General features: G+C 35.6%; 1 protein-coding gene across 1 annotated transcript in view; it reads right to left on the bottom strand.

The window, feature by feature from the left end:
* LOC131987119 (protein-tyrosine sulfotransferase 1-like) overlaps nucleotides 1-14,233 on the bottom strand; it is a 16,057-nt gene extending 1,824 nt beyond the window's left edge. The window contains exons 1-4 of the mRNA XM_059352278.1: nucleotides 14,022-14,233; nucleotides 5,001-5,581; nucleotides 3,546-3,704; nucleotides 1,249-1,502 (exon numbers count right to left, since the gene is read on the bottom strand). Coding sequence (XP_059208261.1) covers nucleotides 1,249-1,502; nucleotides 3,546-3,704; nucleotides 5,001-5,417 — 830 coding nt within the window. The 5' untranslated portion in view covers nucleotides 5,418-5,581; nucleotides 14,022-14,233. The remainder of the gene's footprint in view (nucleotides 1-1,248; nucleotides 1,503-3,545; nucleotides 3,705-5,000; nucleotides 5,582-14,021) is intronic.
* Between the last annotated feature and the right edge of the window lie 5,327 nt (nucleotides 14,234-19,560).

Here is a 19,560-nt window from a genome sequence, read left to right on the forward strand (position 1 = left end):
CTCTGTGAAGTCGTTCCTTGAGCTTTTATAGACTCAAAAGTTTTATCAATGATGACCTTTCATTAACCTACATAACCTTTTAGTTTAGGTTATACAGGATTTATTTATATGAAACATTTCAAGACAATCCAAGAAACGACATCACAATAAAAAACAAAAAATTCTCCAAAAAATAAAATAAATAAATAAATTGTAAATGTAACGTATGAACAGTAATAAATATTTTGTTTGTGTTTCTGAATTTAGAAAATATTTTGGATCTTCTTTTTATGTGTTTATTTAGTAAAATCAGATTTTGGGAATTTTTCAAAATGTATTTATGGTACATTATTAATAATTATAAGACTTTTAAAAGACAAAAAAGTTAAATCATTCTTTTGACACATTTTTATTTACAATAACAGTAAATATTAATAAATAATGAGTATAACATGCGGTGGTGTGTTCAAGAGCGTCTGAACGGCTATGCTGCGTTCAAGAGTGTCGGAAAGGCTGTGGTGTGTTCAATAGCGTTGGAAGAGTGTGGGACATATGAAAACTTACTGAGAAACAAGTTATTACTTAATGGAACTTAGTTCAATAAACAAGTTGACAAACATTAACAACTTTCTAACAACAACAAATCTGTTTAATACTTTGTTTAACAGTATGTTTTTCTATGTTTGTCTTATTTAATTTGCTTTGTTATTTACTTTGTTTGTCAATAAAATATTAAACTAATCTCGAGTTTCTTTAGTTTTCAGTACAGATGCTTTAAAACCGGCTGTTTAAAAAAACAACATAAAGAGCGTCGGAACGGCTGTGGTGCGTTCAAGAGCGTTGGAACAGAACGGCTGAGGTGCGTTCAAGAGCGCTGGAACAGAACGGCTGAGGTGCGTTCAAGAGCATTGGAACAACTGTGGTGCGTGGAAACAGAATGACTGTGGTGCGTTCAAGAGCGTCAGTACGGTTATGGTGCGTTTAAGATCGTGGGACATACGAAAACTTACAGAGAAACAAGTTATTACTGAATGGAACTTAGTTCAATAAACAAGTTGACAAACATTAACAACTTTCTAACAACAACAAATCTGTTTAATAATTTGTTGTACAGTATGTTTTTCTATGTTCAACTTATTTCATTTGCTTTGTTATTAAAACTGGCAACATAAAGAATCATGATAATAATGAAGATGGGGCGATATGAACATAATATATGGTGACCATGTTATATCGTCCGGCCCTACACACATTACTTCACACACTCACTTGGACAGCGACACGCCGCCGGCCTTCCCGATGAGCTCCTCGTGGTGCAGCACCGCCGCGTCCCACTGCAGCTCCAGGAAGCGAAGCAGCCGCCTCATCTCGCCCTCGGCGTGCAGCACCAGCTGCTCGTAGCGCACGGCCAGGCAGCGCGACTCCCCCGCCGCCTGGCACTGGCCGAACATGGTCTCCACCGCGCTGCTCCACTTGGTCAGGCAGTCGCGGTAGCTGGTCAGGTCGAAGCCGGAGATGGTCACCTGAGGAGCGGAGACGTTACCGTGGCAACAGAGGTGATTTAAACCATTCAGGCTTAAAACGGCCGTAGAAACTGCCTGTAAAACCTCTGATTGGGGATTTTAAAATAAGCCCCTAAAACCTGAAGTTTTTCTGTAAATTCAACAGAAGTGTCAACTCTTCTACTAAATAATAGATTTTTCAGCCTCTGTAGCAGATAGAAATGAAATTCAAAAAGTATCTGAGAGCTTATAGCTGTTATATCTGAGCTCCCTCCGCTATAGTCGTCTTCACCATGATTTCAGTTCTGGAAAAGTCCCATGATGCATTGGGACACTCCCACATGTATTCTCATTTTGTGTCTTTTTTGGTAATTTTTTCGTCATTTTGTGTATTTTTTTGGTTATTTTGTGTCTTTTTTTGGTGATTATTTCAAAGTTCAGAAAAGTCCCATGATGCATTGCGACACTCCCACATGTATTCTGATGCATTTCATTGGCCAAGAGACCGAAAATAGGTGGCAAATACTACAAAACGACTTATCCACTTTCCCGGTTTTAATGGTAGAAATGCGGTTCTTGACTTCTTGCTGGTTTTTACAGACAATGTCACGTCAGCCCAAGCCTTGCTTCTCTCTATTATAATTAGATGAAATTAAATAAATTAAGAAATGTTTCATTCTGTGTGTAATGGATCTACAGCCATGGAAAAAAATATTGGACCATTGTTTTTTTTTCAATATCTTGTTCATTTTAATGTCTGGTACAACTAAAGGTTCATTTGTTTGGACAAATATGACAACAACAAAAATATCTGATAAGAGTTTAATTTAAGAGCTGATATCTAGACATTTAACATGGTTTTATTGATAATGATTTTGGTTATTATCAAGAAAACCGTGTAAAATGTCTAAATATAACCCCAAAATTAAACTCTTATCAGCTATTTTTGTTGTTATTATTATATTTGTCCAAACAAATGAACCTTTAGTTGAACCAGCTATTAAAATTAACAAGAAATTAAAGAAAACAAGTGGTAATTATTTAATACTATTTTTTTCCATGACTGTATATGTCTTCTTTCCACTTTGTGGATTGAATTATTGACATGAATGAACTTTTCTATGATATTCTAATTTATTGAGATGCAGCTGTATGTGGTGTGATTTAACATGAAAGATCTGTGAGGAGCGCAGCACCATCCATCACTTTTACCACCAGATGTCACTGTATTGCAGCGTCATGTGTGTTATGGTCGAGTTTTCATTAGTTTACATAATTATTCTCAATTTTTAGAGCAAAAAATGACATAAAATGACCAAAAAAGACACAAAATGACACAAAATGACTAAAGAAATAGACACAAAATGACGAAAAAGACACAAAAAGACACAAAATGACCAAAAAAGACACAAAATGACAAAAAAAGACACAAAATTACTAAAGAAATAGACACAAAATGACTAAAGTAAGACACAAACTGACGAAAAAGACACAAAATGACCAAAAAAGACACAAAATGACCAATAAAGACACAATATGACCAAAAAAAGACACAAAATTACTAAAGAAATAGACACAAAATTACTAAAGTAAGACACAAAATGACGAAAAAGACACAAAAAGACACAAAATGACTAAAGAAATAGACACAAAATGACGAAAAAGACACAAAATGACGAAAAAAGACTAAAACAAGACACAAAATGACCAAAAAAGACACAATATGACCAAAAAAAAGACACAACATGACCAAAAAAAGACACAAAATCACAAAAAAAAAGTGTCCCAATGCATCATGGGACTTTTCCAGAACTTATAAATCATTGTGAAGACGACTATAGTGGAGGGAGCTCAGATATAACAGCTATAAGCTCTCAAATACTTTTTGAATTTCATTTCTATCTGCTACAGAGGCTGAAAAATCTAGTATTTAGTAGAAGAGTTGACACTTCTGTTGAATTTACAGAAAAACTTCAGGTTTTAGGGGCTGATTTTAAAATCACCAATCAGAGGTTTAACAGGCAGTTTCTACAGCGGATAGTCTGATAGAATTACCCAGCGTACCTTGCGTGATATCATGGAGTGGACGGTCGCCCGGCCGTCTCGTAGCATGAGCACGAATTTGGCTTTGGGGAAGATTCGGGACAGATACGAGAGCGACTTGAGGGCGAACGGGTCCTTGTTGCACAGACGAGGAGCCGGCTCACCGTGTCCCACGATCACCTGCAACACAATCACCAATCCATCAATCAATACCTCTACATATCTACAAAAGATCCATGGAAACAACACAACTCCACAAAAAAACTTGTCTTTTTATAACCTTTATGACCTACATTACCCTTTATTTTATGTTGGACAAAATGTATTTATATGATTGTTTGAAGATGATTCAAGAAACAACTCGGCTCTATACTCATTAAAAAAAAATAATAATAAATAAAAAAAAATTATTAATAGAAAAAATAACATATATATAATTTTGTTTATGTTTCTATATTTAGAAATATTTCAAACCATTTGTTTTATGTGTGTATTTAGTAGGATTTGATGAAAAAACATGTCTGATTTTTGTACATTTCTTTATATATTGCACAATTGTAATAATTATAGCTGTATTTTATTATTTTTTTATATTTTAATATATATTTTAAATATTATTTAAGGTAACCTTTTAGCTTTGGTTGTACAGATTTGATATGCGCCAAGAAATTATATCACAATAAGCAGAAATACCACTGTAATATATATATATATATATATATATATATATATATATATATATATATATATATATATATATATATATATTATTGTACATTTATATTATTCAGATTTTTTTTTAAAAGAAAAAAGTTAAATTATTCTTTTGACACGTTTTCATTTTACGATAATAGTAAATTTAAATAAAGCAAAAATAATCAGTACAATATTTCCTCTTTCTTTGTTAGATTTGTTTTAATTTAGGCTTTTTAAATCCTCCATACACAAAAAAAAGATGTATGGATTTTTGTATATTTCTTTATTTATGGCACAACTTTAATAATTATGTTGTATGAATATAAAACATTTCAATATCTACTTTAAATATTAATGAATTTAACCTACTTACAGATTTCATTGATAGAAATGACATCACAAAAAGCAGAAATACCACTGTTAAAATTAATTTAAAAAATAAAAATCTTTATTTATGGAACAATTTTAATAATTATATTTTATGAATATAAAATATTTCAAAATTTATTTTAAACATTTTATTTTATTTTTTAACTTTGGTTGTACAGCTTTTATTGATAGAAATGACATCACAAAAAGCAGAAATACCACTGTTAAAATTAATTTAAAAAATAAAAATCTTTATTTATGAAACAATTTTAATAATTATATTTTCATGAATGTAAAATATTTCAATATTTATTTTAAATATCATTTAGCTTTGGTTGTACAGATTTTACTGATAGAAGTGACATCACAAAGAGCAGAAACGGGATCAATCAGGTAAAAACGGCGCCTCACCTCCAGCAGGAACGCCCTCACGGCGGCGTCCAGCACCTGGTCAGTGACGCCGGCCTCGTCCAGCCGGATGCGCTCCTTCACCGAGCGGCTCCAGGTGGCGCGCATGGCGAGCAGGCGGGGGATGACGCGGGTCTCCTCGCCGCAGCGCACGCTGTTGTGGGCGTCCAGCATGACGCGCATCAGCGTGGTGCCGCTGCGGGGGAAGCCCCCGATGAAGATGAGGGGCGTGTCCTCGGGGAAGTGTTCGGTCAGCGAGAGGCTCTGATTGGCCGAGCCCATGTTGAGCTCCATCCAGCGGTAGCGGTGGCTCTTCGGGGGGCATTCCACTCCGCTCATGCCCAGGTAGAGCAGCGAGGCGGAGCAGAGCAGCACGCAGCCCAGCAGCAGGCTGGACCTGGTGCTCCTCATGGTCCGCATCCACACGATGCTACAAACAGTCTCAGGGGTCAAAGGTCAGGTCAACACGTCGCTTCAGGCCCTCAGAGTCCTCAGAGTCCTCAGAGTCCTCAGCTCTGGTGGCGGAGAGGATCCAGGCCCGCCGCGCTGCAGAGCCGGCCACGCCGCTTATCCATCGCTCCGCCCTGAAACACCACAAAAAGAACCAGTTTACAGCCTAAAAGAGTTTAGGTCTTTATTAGGGAAACTTTGTGTCTGTTTTTGGCCATTTTACATCTTTTTCGGGTAATTTTCAGGGTTTTTTTTGGTCTTTGTGTCTTATTGTAATTTTATGTTTTTTTCGGTCATTTTACATCTTTTTGGGGTAATATTGTGGGTTTTTTTGGTCATTTTGTGTCTTTTTGTAATTTAATGGGGGTTTTTTTTCCGATAATTTTACGTCTTTTTGTGGTAAATTTTTCTTTTGGTCTTTGTGTCTTTCTGTAATTTTATGTTTCTTTCCATCATTTTACATGTTTCTGGGGTAATGTGGTTTTTTTGGTCAATTTACATCTTTTTGGGGTAATTTTGTGTTTGATTTTTGGTCATTTTGTGTCTTTTTGTAATTTAATGTATTTTTTCAGTCAATTTACAACTTTTTTGGGTGATTCTTTTTGGGGTAATTTTGTGTCTTTTTGTAATTTTATGTTTTGTTTTTTGTGTTTTGAGGGTAATTTTGTGTTTTACTTTTGGTCATTTGGTTTTGTGTCTTTTTGTAATTTAATGTTTTTTGGGTAAGTTTACAACTTCTTTGGGTTATTTTACGTCTTTTTGGGGTAATTTTGTGCTTTTTTTTTTTGTGATTTTACGTCTATTTGGGGACTGACAGTACAAACAGTAAATCCTCGATTCAAATACAGTTGCCCATAAATTTAGGATAAAACATTTTTTTACCTCTTTCCATGAAATGATTGTGACAATGTGATTTATTATTGACAGATACATCTTCTCAAAACTTTATGAACCAATCTCTTCCAAACATACCACAATGAAAACCACAATTAACAGGATTGTGTCTGAAAACAGTTATTCCAACTTTATGTTAGATTCATATCTATATAAAATCAACTGTCAACCCTTGATTATTAACTGTTAAGACTAAAATACACTTTTGATTTCTCTCAGAAGGAATCTTTTTTACTCATAGTTTGTCCTCTATCTCATTTTGTTGTGGGAAAACCCTGTTAAACCCAGAACTGTGTAGTTGTGTAGTCGCCTCCAGTCATTCAGTGATGAAGGCTGATCACAGATCAGTGTGATGTGGTTTCCGCTCACATGAACTCTGACATATTTTGCTCACCGTGCTGAAACCAGCAGCTCGCACCGCTTTTAACCTCCTGAACCCCAACCAGCAGTTTCAGTGCTCTTATTACATTCTCCTCTCTGTGTCCTTGTATTTCTTTACACCAAATAAAATCTATATCAATCTATAAGTCCTGCAGCTCTGTAGAATCAGTACAATCTTGGCCAGAAGTGGGAACAACTCAAACAATAATCACTTTGTGTTGAATAACACAGTTAGAATCTGACAGAAATCACAAAAAAGTAGAATTTCTCTGACAATTTTTTTGTGTTGTAAAAAACAACACAAAATTACCAAGACAAAAAAAGAGGACAAAATTACCAAAACCCCCCACAAAATGACCGAAAACGTTGTAAAATGACCCAAAAAACGACGTAAAATGACCAAAAAAGGATGTAAAAATACCAAAAGAAAAAAAAATACTAATAAAGGACGTTAAATGACCGGAAGAAAAAATGACCAAAAAAATATGTCAAATGACCAAAACAAGGACGAAAAATGACCAAAAGAAAAAAAAAAATGACCAAAAAAGGACGTAGAATGACAAAAAAAATACATAAATTGACCAAAAGAAAAATAAATAAATAAATAAAGGATGTGAAATGACCGAAAACTGTTTTCTCCAAATATTGTATATTGAAGTATAGTCATGTTTCCAGCCTCTCCTGTCCTCTCCTCTCTGCTCTGTGTAAACAGATTTTCAGAAATTCTGAATTTAATGTTTTTAACAGGTTTGGTTCGTGCAAATGCTTTATGTAAAATGATACATGGAGAATAAAGAGATTCTGACACAAATATCAACATTTTAAGCTTCTTTTTCGTTTAGTTTAGTGTTCGTCACATGATTCAAACATGCATTTTTGGCAATTTTTAAAAGACAACACACTTTTTGAAGCTGCTGGTGGTGGGAGATCAGCTTTACAGCCAAACACAGAAAGTGTCAGTGTTTCTTCTGCAGTATGAGTAGAAATGTTTTTCCAAGCACGATTTCACAACTTGCTGAGTAACAACAACCATCCTATTTTACATTTCCAACACATGAGTAGGTCCAAAGACTTTCCGCTGCCCTGCATGAGAGGGCTTTTATCAGCGCAGGGCGTGGTGGTGGTGGAGGCTGCTGGCTGCGTCTGCCAAGAACACTTGTCCTCACTTTCAGAGGGGCTGAAACGCTTCCAGTTTTTGTCCTCAAAGCAGCTATTTAGCATCTTTTTTCCTCTGGGGAGCCAGTGAGTGTGAAGCCGAACCAAAGATCTCTGAGTCACTAATCACAGCCTCCTCATCATCTTATCCTCACCGACACTTTCTGCCACAAACTGAAACGCAGAGCAATCTGTTAAAGATTACATTACTATTGACCAAGAAAGACATCCTGCAACTTCCACATTTCACTTCTGCAATGTGCCCACGAGCAGTTTCACCAGCAGCTCAGTCCTCTTATTGGCACTAAACAAACTGAAGCACACACGCCAGCAACAACCACTGAACTCAATAAACATTCAGTAACCTCGATTGATTCCACTAAAGTCTCTAAATACTTAGCTCTAACACTAGAACCACCAGTTCCCTGTACAACAGGTCAAATATATAATCACCGCTATTAAAATGCTCTGATTTTCAAGGTACAACTCTGATAGGAAGAAAGTTAGGATGTTGTCTAAAATGTAAAAACAGAACGTGATCAATGATCTTTGTGACATATATTCAATTGAAAACTGTACTGAACTGGTGGAATTATAATGTCTGGTAAAAAAGATGCCTTTGGGCCCAGAAAGACTTAAATCAGTAATGAATCTTCTGTAAACCATCAGATAACTGTTTTCAAACGTCACAACCCCTGAAATGACTCATTTCACTGTCACAGTTTGATCCATTCAGTCTGATAACATTTGGAAAGTCTAGAAGAGCCGAAAGATTAAATCCTTTCATTCTCAATCAAGTTAGTGGAGCGCTAAACAGGAAGTACAAGTCTTTAGAGCATAGTATCATAGTATCGGCATAGTATTGCAATATTTTGTATGCATGCACATTAGAGATAATCGAGTTGGCATGTTACTTCCAAAGGCCCATCCCTAGGTTTTACTATGTGATAATATGTATTATTTTAATTAAATACAGGCAAATACACTCTGTGTTGCCTTTTAGTTGCTGGTTTAACATCCATTTAACTTTTTCTAGTAGGAGGTTGGACATTTTCAAGTTCCTAGTCGTCTGGAACGCAGCATTAGATCGAAGTTCTTAGAAAAGTTTGAAAAAGTTCCTCCGGTCAGCCTCATGCTCAGATTCTCAGCTTCTCAGTTTCTCTGAGGTATTTTGGTTTGCGTCTTGTAGAGACTGAGCGGTTCAGGGAGCCCAACATCTGGACGCCACGTGGGGAACTCTGCTCCGCTCTGGGCTGGAGCAGCTCGCCTGTAAAATCCAGTCTGACGATCAAAGCAAAAAGAAAACAGCTGGAAACGAGGACATCCCGCCCTGGCTGGGATACTTAGGTGCTGCCTTAAGCCACGCTAAGTCCACTGCTATCCACAAGCTTTACATGTAGTTCTAATGCATTTCCATGCAGAGATTAAGCTACTTGGAGAATTAGGCCAGTGGTTAAGACGAGCCTGGCTGCTTTTCGCTCTCAACAGATTACAGGTCGGTGGGTCTGCATTTTCTCACATCTAACAATTATTTTATTCTCATTTGGTCTATAAAATAGCATGTCATGATTCAGAGGTTCTTTATTTGCTTGTTCCATTGGCTAAACCCAAATATATTTTGTTTACTTAGCAGAACAAGTTGATTGATTTTATTTTTGGTGAGAATTAAAGAATTAAAACCTACATTTAATTTTAAAGTTACATCCTACTCAAGATAATCCACAGCTGTCAAGTGTTTTCTAAGAGACTTTTGGAGATTTAGAGATTATCCTGTTGATATTTATTTATGTTAATGTTTAATTTTGGATGTATTGGAGTGGAGGCATAAATCTCAGCAACAGATATCTGCAGCCAGGGCAAACAAACTGCAAACTAGCTCTGATGGAGGTCAAAACGTTGGCATGTTTGTTTGAAATGGCCAAAATAAACGAGATCTACCATTTAAGAGCTGATATCTAGTCATTTTTCACGGTTAACAAACCATGTTAAATGTCTAGATATCAGCTCCCAAATTAAACTCTTATCAGCTATTTTTGTTGTTATCGTCATATTTGTCCAAACAAATGTACCTTTAGTTGTACCAGGCATTAAAATGAACAAGAAATTGAAGAAAAATGGTGGTCTAATAATATTTTCCATGACTGAATATGTCATACATCATTGGAACTGGATGAACTTTGATTTAGCACGACAAACAAATCCAGGAAAGCAGATCCTTTTACAGATCTTAAAACCAAAACTATCTTCTTGGCGAGACACATCTAGACTACATGTGGACACGTAGGCTGATGACTCGGGTATTTACCTTGAAAAGGTCGCCGTGTCGCTGATCAAGGACAAGTCAACAAACAAAGTCTACAAAAAGTCACTGACAATCTAATTCTCAATATTTAAAAAGATCTGGGGCCCTTTTACTGTATACATTAGAAAAGATGGACCTCAAACTGGGTCCTGAATGCACTGCTCTTTATTTTTTATTATTAATTCTTATTTTTTTGCTGTTGTTCTTTCTTCTTATCCATGTTATGAGACTGAGGCTCGGGCCTCCTGGACTCAATCTCTGGTCCTTTTCATATGAGCGGACATTCGGGGGCGTTTTGTTGGACCGACATGTTTTTGTGAACATTTTCTATTTACGTTAATGATTAATTGGTGTCTGGCTGTCTGTCTGTTGTGTCTGTTCTGTTTTATCTGTTTGATTACTTGTATTTTATTTGTTTCTGCTGTGTTTCTTCTATCTGTCTTGTATTGTATGTGTCTGTATATGTGCCAAATCTTTGCAGAAATAAAATTTACCAAAAAAAAAAAAAGTCACTGACAATGAAAGACAGCAGCAAACTGAGATATCTGAGCAACATGTTGTGAGGAAACTCACGTCCTCTTCACAGGAGGAACAGAGACTTCCTGCCAAAGAGAAGTCTGACAGGCAGAACGCCTCCGACATTTACCCGCCAAACACGTTGATATATTACTGTGAATTCTGCTTCCTTCAATGCTTCCCATTAAATTTATGACTAGAAGTTTTAGGTGTACATTTATTTTTGGTTTTTCGACTGTTTGTTCTTTTGTTTTGAATCGTTTTACTCCATCTTCTTGCTTTCTTTAGTATATTCTTCTGGTTTTGTGCCTTTGCTTGCTTGGTTTTTATTGTTTGTATCATCTGTAACTACTCTTTCTGTAGGGTTCTTATCTTCAGTTGCAGCTGCTTCATCAGCATCAAGAAACAACATCAAGCAGCCTTTTATCATCCAGGTGCATCTTGGTGGCGTCTTTGCATCACAGGTTGCAGTAACAGTACGGAAACAGTCTGGTTGCCATTTTGCAAAAATTGCACCCATTGTTTGGCCTTTGGTTGCCATCAGTGCCACTTTATAACATTTTAGAAATAAATGCAACAGCAAAACTTGCAGCCTGTGTTCCATTAATGATATTTAAATATTGGTGTTACGGTCAGAACTTGAACCAGACACTGTGTGTGTGTTTTTAGAGACAGCAGCAAAGCAAATTCAGTTGTTGTGAGAGGGGAAGATTACAACCAGCCCGTCAACATGATCAACAAATGTACAAAATGATTCAGCGTGCAAAGAACCAGATGAACCGGAGCGAAAAACACAAAGGAAATCTGTGAAGTCTTGGGAGGTCATACAGTAATTCACTTACTTAAATAAAGCGTTTAAAGCACATTTTTATTCAAACCCCAATTCCACAAAAAGAGTTGGCGCATTGTCTAAAATACAAATAAAACAGAGTGCAATAGTTTTCAAATCCTTTGCCACATATATTCAATGGAAAACTGCACAAAGACAGTATGTTTTTAGTACATAAGATTATTTTTTTAACCCTTTGATGCACAAAATATAAACACCTTTTAATGCACAACATGGGTCAAAAATGACTCATTCATTGACCTTGTGCATGAGTTGTGATAAAAAAACGTTTATTCAAAAAATAAGAAATTAAAACAAAAAATAAGAAATTAAAACAAAAAATAATAGGATGTATGATGATCAAAAACAAGTTATTTGAGGAAAACCTGCAATACTGAATGATGAAATTAATTTAGTGCAAGATATAGAACATAAAAACTTTAGACCCATGTTGTGCATCAAAGGGTTAAGCGTGATTGTATTATTCCGACACAATTTTTTGATTTTCTCAAAATATAGGGTGAATGAGAAGGCAACAACGTTTCAGTTTCCGCCAAATCACGGTACGAGCTGCCAACCTGGCAACTAGTTTTAAAGTTAACAGTGAGCCGTGGGTTGTCTAGAAATATAAAGCCTTTCTGTTGGTCACAGGGGGAGAACAGACTTCCTGCTGAAGGGAAACTCTGACAGAGAAACTTCTCTTTTTCTCAGTTCGCTGGCTGATTCATTACTGCAAGACTATGTCTACTGTTGGAGACTTAAATACCCTCCTATCAATGATTTTACTCATAATACGTGTATTTTGTATGAGCATTGTTGCTTTTTAAAAGCTGCAATGACAGATCTGTGGCAGAAAATGTGACATGGATTAGGGCTTGGCGATATACATCAATATTAAAAATATATAGATATATTTTTAAATGTGATATGGAGTTTGACCATATCGCATATATCGATGTAGTTAAAATTGATCTTTCTTTATATATAAATGCAGCCCTTTCTAGGGTTTGTCATATTCAGTTATTTTATAATGTCCGTTATTCTTTTCTCATATAAATATATTATTCTATTTTATTTCATAGGCTATATTTTTTTATTTAAATGTGCACTTTATGGAGCTTTTATTTTTTGAAAAAAAAAAAAAAGAAGGTACTCCTGTTGTTATACAGTATTTATGTTCACTTAAATAAACGGGTTCAATAAAACTACTTGTCATGTCATATTTGGCTTTTTTCTTGCTGGTATCACCAAAATGTTTTATTAATGTTATTAAAATATACACATTTTAATGCAAATGATTCTATTATTACCGTAAAACATTTAAACATTTTTTCTCATCAATTTTCATTCAGATTTTGTTCTTTATACATTGTTAAAAAACATTATGTTTATGTTTTTTTTTTCACACTATATATATATATATATTTATATATTTATATACATTTATCTGGATGCATTACAGAAGTGAATTTGTGAATCAAAAATATGTTAAAAAATACAGAAAATAATATTTTAACACAAAACAATGAATTGTGCCTCATTATGGCTATATTGTTCATTCAAATATATTTAGTTTAACCCTCTGGAGTCCATCTATTTATTGAAAATACACGTTTTATTTACAGTAATAACTTTATTTATATATGGTAGACAAGCTATGAAAGCCAGTTGAAAGTGCCATTTATGTTCCTAGACCATTTTTAAATTGTGAATTTTCTTTCTACAATGAAAACTATTACTATTATTAATTTACATGCAAATAGACTGTTTTGTAGTTTTATTATTTATTATTTTTTCTGCTGTTTTTGTGTGTATAAATAGTAAAAAAAAAAAAAAAAAAAAGAAAAAGGTACATTTCCATAGACACCTGTGATTTTTGTTTGTATTTTGGGTTCCTGGCAGCTTTATACTTTGTTCATTAAAATAAAATGTCAAATCTGACTGATAGCCAAGTTAGTGTGTAGAAAAAGGAGCCATGCATGTGATGTAAGGACAGACTGGAAGATGCTGAACAGACAGAAATTAATGCAGGAAGTTGACTAATTTGAACCAAAATCTGCTGAACTGCAGAGGTTAATAAAGTATGTCCTTATAATCTTCACATACATAACTTAGACTGGCTCCATCACAATCACCCAGCTGCTTCTTTGCAAAAAAACAACAACACTCGCGGTGCAAAAAATGTGGTGAACCAGGTGCATGCTGGTGAAAACACAAGCAGCAGCAGGTCAAAGCTCTCACTGCTGCACAGCCAACAGGATTAGTGTCCAGCTGCAGAGCGGCAGGCCCGCAGCAGCAACATCTGGCCGCACCACCGGCATCTGTCTGCAAAAACAAAGACAAATGCAGCAGCTGCAGCCAGCCGCCAGGTAAACGACCTGCAGCAGCCACACACCGTGACGGAGCCGCCACCACCACGAACAGCCTCTCTGTGTGTGTGTGTGTGTGTGTGTTGTAAATATGTCAGATCCGTTAAAAATGGTGTTCACTCACTCACCAGCGACCGTGAAACCGCCGAAATCCGAGGAAAAAATCATGAAGCTCGGTCCGAAAAAGCTGAAAGCAGCAGCTCGTGTTTCCACATCGGTGTCCCGCCTCCCGTGGAGGAGCTGCCGTGGAGCTTTTCCTCGTGATAACGTTAAAAAACACGCGTTATTACACAACGTTTCACGGCTGCAACTTCGCACCGTGAGTGAGAAGGAGAAGTGGCAAAGGGGGAAAAAAGAGAGAGGCAGCGCGAGGGGATAGGTAGAGGACTCTGCGCTCTGATTGGTCGACGAGCGTTCTAAAGATTAAAGCGCATCTGCCTGCGCGCTTCCTATTGGTCGAGCTGTTAAAGGGCCATTCCACAGCGTTCCACACCAGCAACCGTTGATTTTTTTTCCTCGGAGGCTAAAATTACTTCACCCCATCGATTGGTTTGCTCTCAGTAAAAGCCCTCAGGGGGAATATAATCACAGTGTGGGCTTTCATGTCAGGTTAAAGTGGCTGTATTTCATTTGCCGACCTCTTCATTAGTAAAAACTCCTTTTTTTTCACCACAACGTGGGTTTTAATGATATACTGCAGCCTCTGTGGAGCACCAAATGTGACCAAATGATGTTAAAGTCGGTCAAATAATAATAAATAAAGTGTAAAATAGTCACTGAAATGCACAAATAAGTCATGAGATGCATCAATAATGAATTAAATATACATTTGCCCACCTCTTCATTAGTTAAAACTCCTTTTTTCAACTGATGTGGGCTTTGCGTCCTCTGTGGAGCACCAAGTGTGACCAAGTTACACTAAAGTCTGTCAAATAACAATAAATAAAGCGTAAATAAGCCACTGAAATGTACGAATAAGTTGTGAGATGCATCAATAATGACTGAAATATACATTTGCCGACCTCTTCTTTAGTAAAACCTTCTTTTTTCAACACGACACAGGTTTTATTGATATATTATTGATACACTACGGCCTCTGTAGAGCACCAAATGTTACCAAGTTATGTTAAAGTCGGTCAAATAATAATAAATAAAGTGTAAAATAGCCACTGAGATGCATCAATGATGAATTAAATATACATTTGCCCACCTCTTCATTAGTAAAAACTCCTTTTTTCACCACAACAAGAGTTTTAATGATACACTGTGGCTTCTGTTGAACACCAATTTAAGCTAAAGTCTGTCAAATAACAATAAATAAATAAATCGTAAACTAGCCACTGGAATACACAAATAAGTTATAAGATGCATCAATAATGACTGAAATATACCTTTGCCCACCTCTTCCTTACTAAAAACTCCTCTTTTTTAAGTCCGAGGTGGTTTTTAATGATACACTGCGGCCTCTGTGGAGCATCAAGTGTGACCAAGTTACATTCAATTCTGTCAAATAACAATAAATAAATAAAGCGTAAATAAGCCACTGAGATGCACAAATACATTATGAGATGCATCAATAATGAATGAAATATAATCATTTTTTCCATGACTGTATTTCATGTTAAATCTCGACCTGAAAAGTAACTAAAGCTGTCAGCTAAATGTAGGGGAGTAAAACTACAGTATTTGCCTAAAATGTAGTGAAGTTGAAGTATTAAGTTACATTAAATGGAAATACTCAAGTAAAGTACAAGTACCTCACAATTGTACTTAAGTACAGTACTTGAGTCAACGTACTTAGTTACTTTCCACCACTGGTTTGTTACATCTGAAAGCTGTTGGCTTGATTTATGTCCAGTCCCCAGAGTGGATGGACTCTCCCAGTCAACACTAAATATATATGTGATTAACCTGCTCAGGGTCCAAAGGGACGAAGATTAGCTCATAGGCCCCTATTAACCCCGTTAACCCCATCATGTGTACAGTCTTATAATAAAGCAGTCGAGCTGTAGACTCTTTATTGACAATAACTGCTAAAATATTGATACATGTCATTAATAAACATTTGACAACATTGTGTAAATCAATTGAAGGTTTGAGTTATTGGTCCCTTTAGTTGCTTTGGTCATAAGTATAATTAATAGTCACAAAAAACACAGCTAAAGATTAATTTAACTGTATATTCAATTTAAAACAGCATTCAAAACTGATGCAAATGATGCATTCTGTTTTTAATTTACATTTTACAGCATCCTGCGTTTTGGGGAATAAAGACTGTATTATGCTGACATATTATTTTAACTTCTTAAAAGGGCAACTAAAAATGGCAACCACATTTCCCAAAACTGATTTCCAACATTATATAAATATATATATATATATATATATATATATATATATATATATATATATATATATATATATATAAAACTCTTAAAAACTGTATTTTGAGCTCTTAAAACTGCATTTTGATCCTTTTCAAAACTGGGTCTCATGGTCAGGAAATTATTATAGGGCTTTTCGACCAGAGCCGGTTCCCGGCCTGTACCCAATTGCGAACTGGTTCTTTGGTTTTTCACCGCCCAAGAACCAGCTCCTGGCTGGGAAAACCGGTTCCACTGTGGCACCAACTGTTTGCTGGTCTTAAACCGCGAACCGCGCCGTAGGAAAGACCAACTAAAACGTGTTTCATTCATTTATTTGATTTGTTTAACTGCAATGTGATTGATACGGGCGAGCTAGTGTGCTAACGGTAGCGGGCGATTGCTAACATTAGAGTGCTAGCGTTAGCTAACAACAAAGTCCAACATTACCATGTTACGTTCAGTGTTAATCAGAATGTATTGGGCGTCCATACACCAGTGGAACCAACTGTGAACCAGCACTAGCACCGGCTCCAAACGCTCCTGAAACTGCTTTGGTCCTAAAGGGCTAAACAGTAAACTGGTAGCTTTGGGAGATCTCAGACTGCAACAGAATCTTATTTTCATTATGTATTTAAAACTTAATACTGAATAAATATAAAGGGGCCTACATTTCTAATGTTATCAAATGAATTGCAAAACCACAAATATTTTGGTTTTCAACCAATTAACACACTACTTAAATATTCCACAGCATGTTTTTGAGTGAGTTGATGGCTTTTTGTATGTCTGAATATGTAAATGAAGGTTCAACATCTTAAGACATTAGAGTTTATGATCTAGTCTTCATACTGGGAGGCTTCATGTTCATGTGTCTGGATCTCTTTGGGCTCCTGGAACTAAAGTGTGTAGCCATGATCTTCACTTTGCTTCAGCAGGTTGTGATCCAGAGCAGGAAACTGATGTGAGACATTAACAGGAAGCTCAAACCAAGAGAGGTTAACAAATCTAACCAGCACATCCTTCCTCTGCTGCTTCACAACATCCAGCAGTGAAAACACAAGTGGCTCAGAGCCTGGAGGTGAAGAGGTTGACTGTTTATACACCAGTCTGCAGGTCAGATCCTGTGGAACAGAAATATAATCACATCTACTCTGACCTCCTTCTTAAGACGAACTTTCATCAGTTTTATCTTCCTTTCAACTCTTTTAGTTCCTTTAACCCTGTGGAGTGTCCTGGAGCTCCAAATAATCCAGACTTGTTGCCTCCATCAGACTAGAAAACAAAGCAGCGTGGAGCCCTACTGTACATTTACCTCTAAAGTTCTGGCTGTAAACTCCATGAGGCCAGTTTCAGTTTGATGATGATATACCAAGTAAAACTGGAGACAAGCTCAAATAGATTTAGTATCAAATGACAGAACTGGATGGAACCCTCTTATATGGTAGATTTGACACCTTTGTTCACATTTGACACATTTAAAATTCTTTATTGAGCATGATAGTGTTTTGAAAGTTTAAAAAAAAGATTCAAAATCACATTTTATGTTGGACTAAAGGACTAAAAAAGACACAAAATGACCAAAAAAAGACACAAAACGACAAAAGACACAAAATGACTAAAGAAAAGACCCAAAATGACAAAAAAGACACAAAATGACTAAAAAAAGACACAAAATGACAAAAAAGACACAAAATGACCAAAAAAAGACACAAATCGACAAAAGACACAAAATGACTAAAGAAAAGACACAAAATGACAAAAAAGACACAAAATGACTAAAAAAAGACACAAAATGACAAAAAAAAGACACAAAATGTCCAAAAAAAGACACAAAACGACAAAAAAGACACAAAATGACTAAAGAAAAGACACAAAATGACAAAAAAAGACACAAAATGACCAAAAAAAGACACAAAACGACAAAAGACACAAAATGACAAAAAAGACACAAAATGACTAAAAAAAGACACAAAAAGACACAAAATGACCAAAAAAGACACAAAAAGACACAAAATGACTTACAAAGACACAAAAAGACATGAAAAGGATTCAAAATGAACATAATAGCTCTATCAGACTCCACAGAGTTAAATTAAACCTGATGCTTTTCTGACTTTGCAGCTTGTGAAACACTTTGTAAGTTGGATTTTGAAAAGTTCTTCCTAAAGAGAGATCATATTTACTAACATAAAGAGTTGAGCTTCACCTCCTAGTGTTTGATGCTCAGAGCTGTGAAGGACTGACTGAAGGCCTCGCTGCATCGTCTCACTGTGAAATGAGTCTCATGAGTTCAGCAGCAGCTCTCGGCCCTCCGTCATGTTGCTGAGGCTGGTATCTCATGAGGAAATGTTGTGGTCGAGACCAGACAAACAGCTGCAGACACATCAACAAGATGCTTTTCTCTGCTTCCATATTATCACAACGCTCTGTTGAAGATACGATATTTAGTTTTATGGGGATGTTTTTGTTTTCACTTTTTGGGATGTTTATTCTTTTTGTAGTCATTTTGTACCCTTTTTTAATTTCACATGTTTTTGGGTCATTTTTGACTTTTTTGGGGATATTTACATGTTTTTTGTGATCTTTAAAAAATTGTTTAACCTTTTTTTATATTTATGTATTTTTTGGGTGATTTTGAACCTTTTTTAAAACATATTTACATCTTTTCTTTAGTCATTTTGTACCTTTTTTTAATTTTATATCTTTTTTTGGGTCATTTTTTACCTTTTTCACCTGCATATTTATGTCTTTTTTGGGGTTATTTACACCTTTTTAAGTCACTTTTTAATTTTACTTACTTACTTTTTTCTGGGCCTTTATTTTCTTTCCTTTTTTGGGATATTATTGTGTTTTTTTGGTCATTTTGTACCTTTTTTTGGACATTTATCTATTTTTGGGGGGCGTTTTTTAATACCTTTTAGGGATATTACGTCTTTTTTTACGTATTACGTTTTTATCATTATGTATCTTTTTTTAAATTTATTTCCTTTTTTGTCATTTTGTACCTACTTTTATATTTACGTCTTTCTTTTTTGTAGCTTTTTTGGATGTTTACGTCCTTTTTGGGGTCATTTTGTCTCTTTATGTCATTTTACATCTGTTCTTGGACTTGAATGTCATTTTTGGTCTTTATTTATTAGATATATTTGTAAGTGCAAAGCTTTATCTCATTAGGAAACGTTGTGACAAACAGCTGCAGACACTTTTCATCTGGGTTTTTATAAACAAGATGCTTTTCTCTGCTTCCATATTATCAGGATGCTCCGTTGAAGATTCAATATTTAGTTTTATGGTGATGTTT

Source organism: Centropristis striata, chromosome 15 (genome assembly GCF_030273125.1).
Source record: "Centropristis striata isolate RG_2023a ecotype Rhode Island chromosome 15, C.striata_1.0, whole genome shotgun sequence".
Lineage (NCBI taxonomy): Eukaryota > Metazoa > Chordata > Actinopteri > Perciformes > Serranidae > Centropristis > Centropristis striata.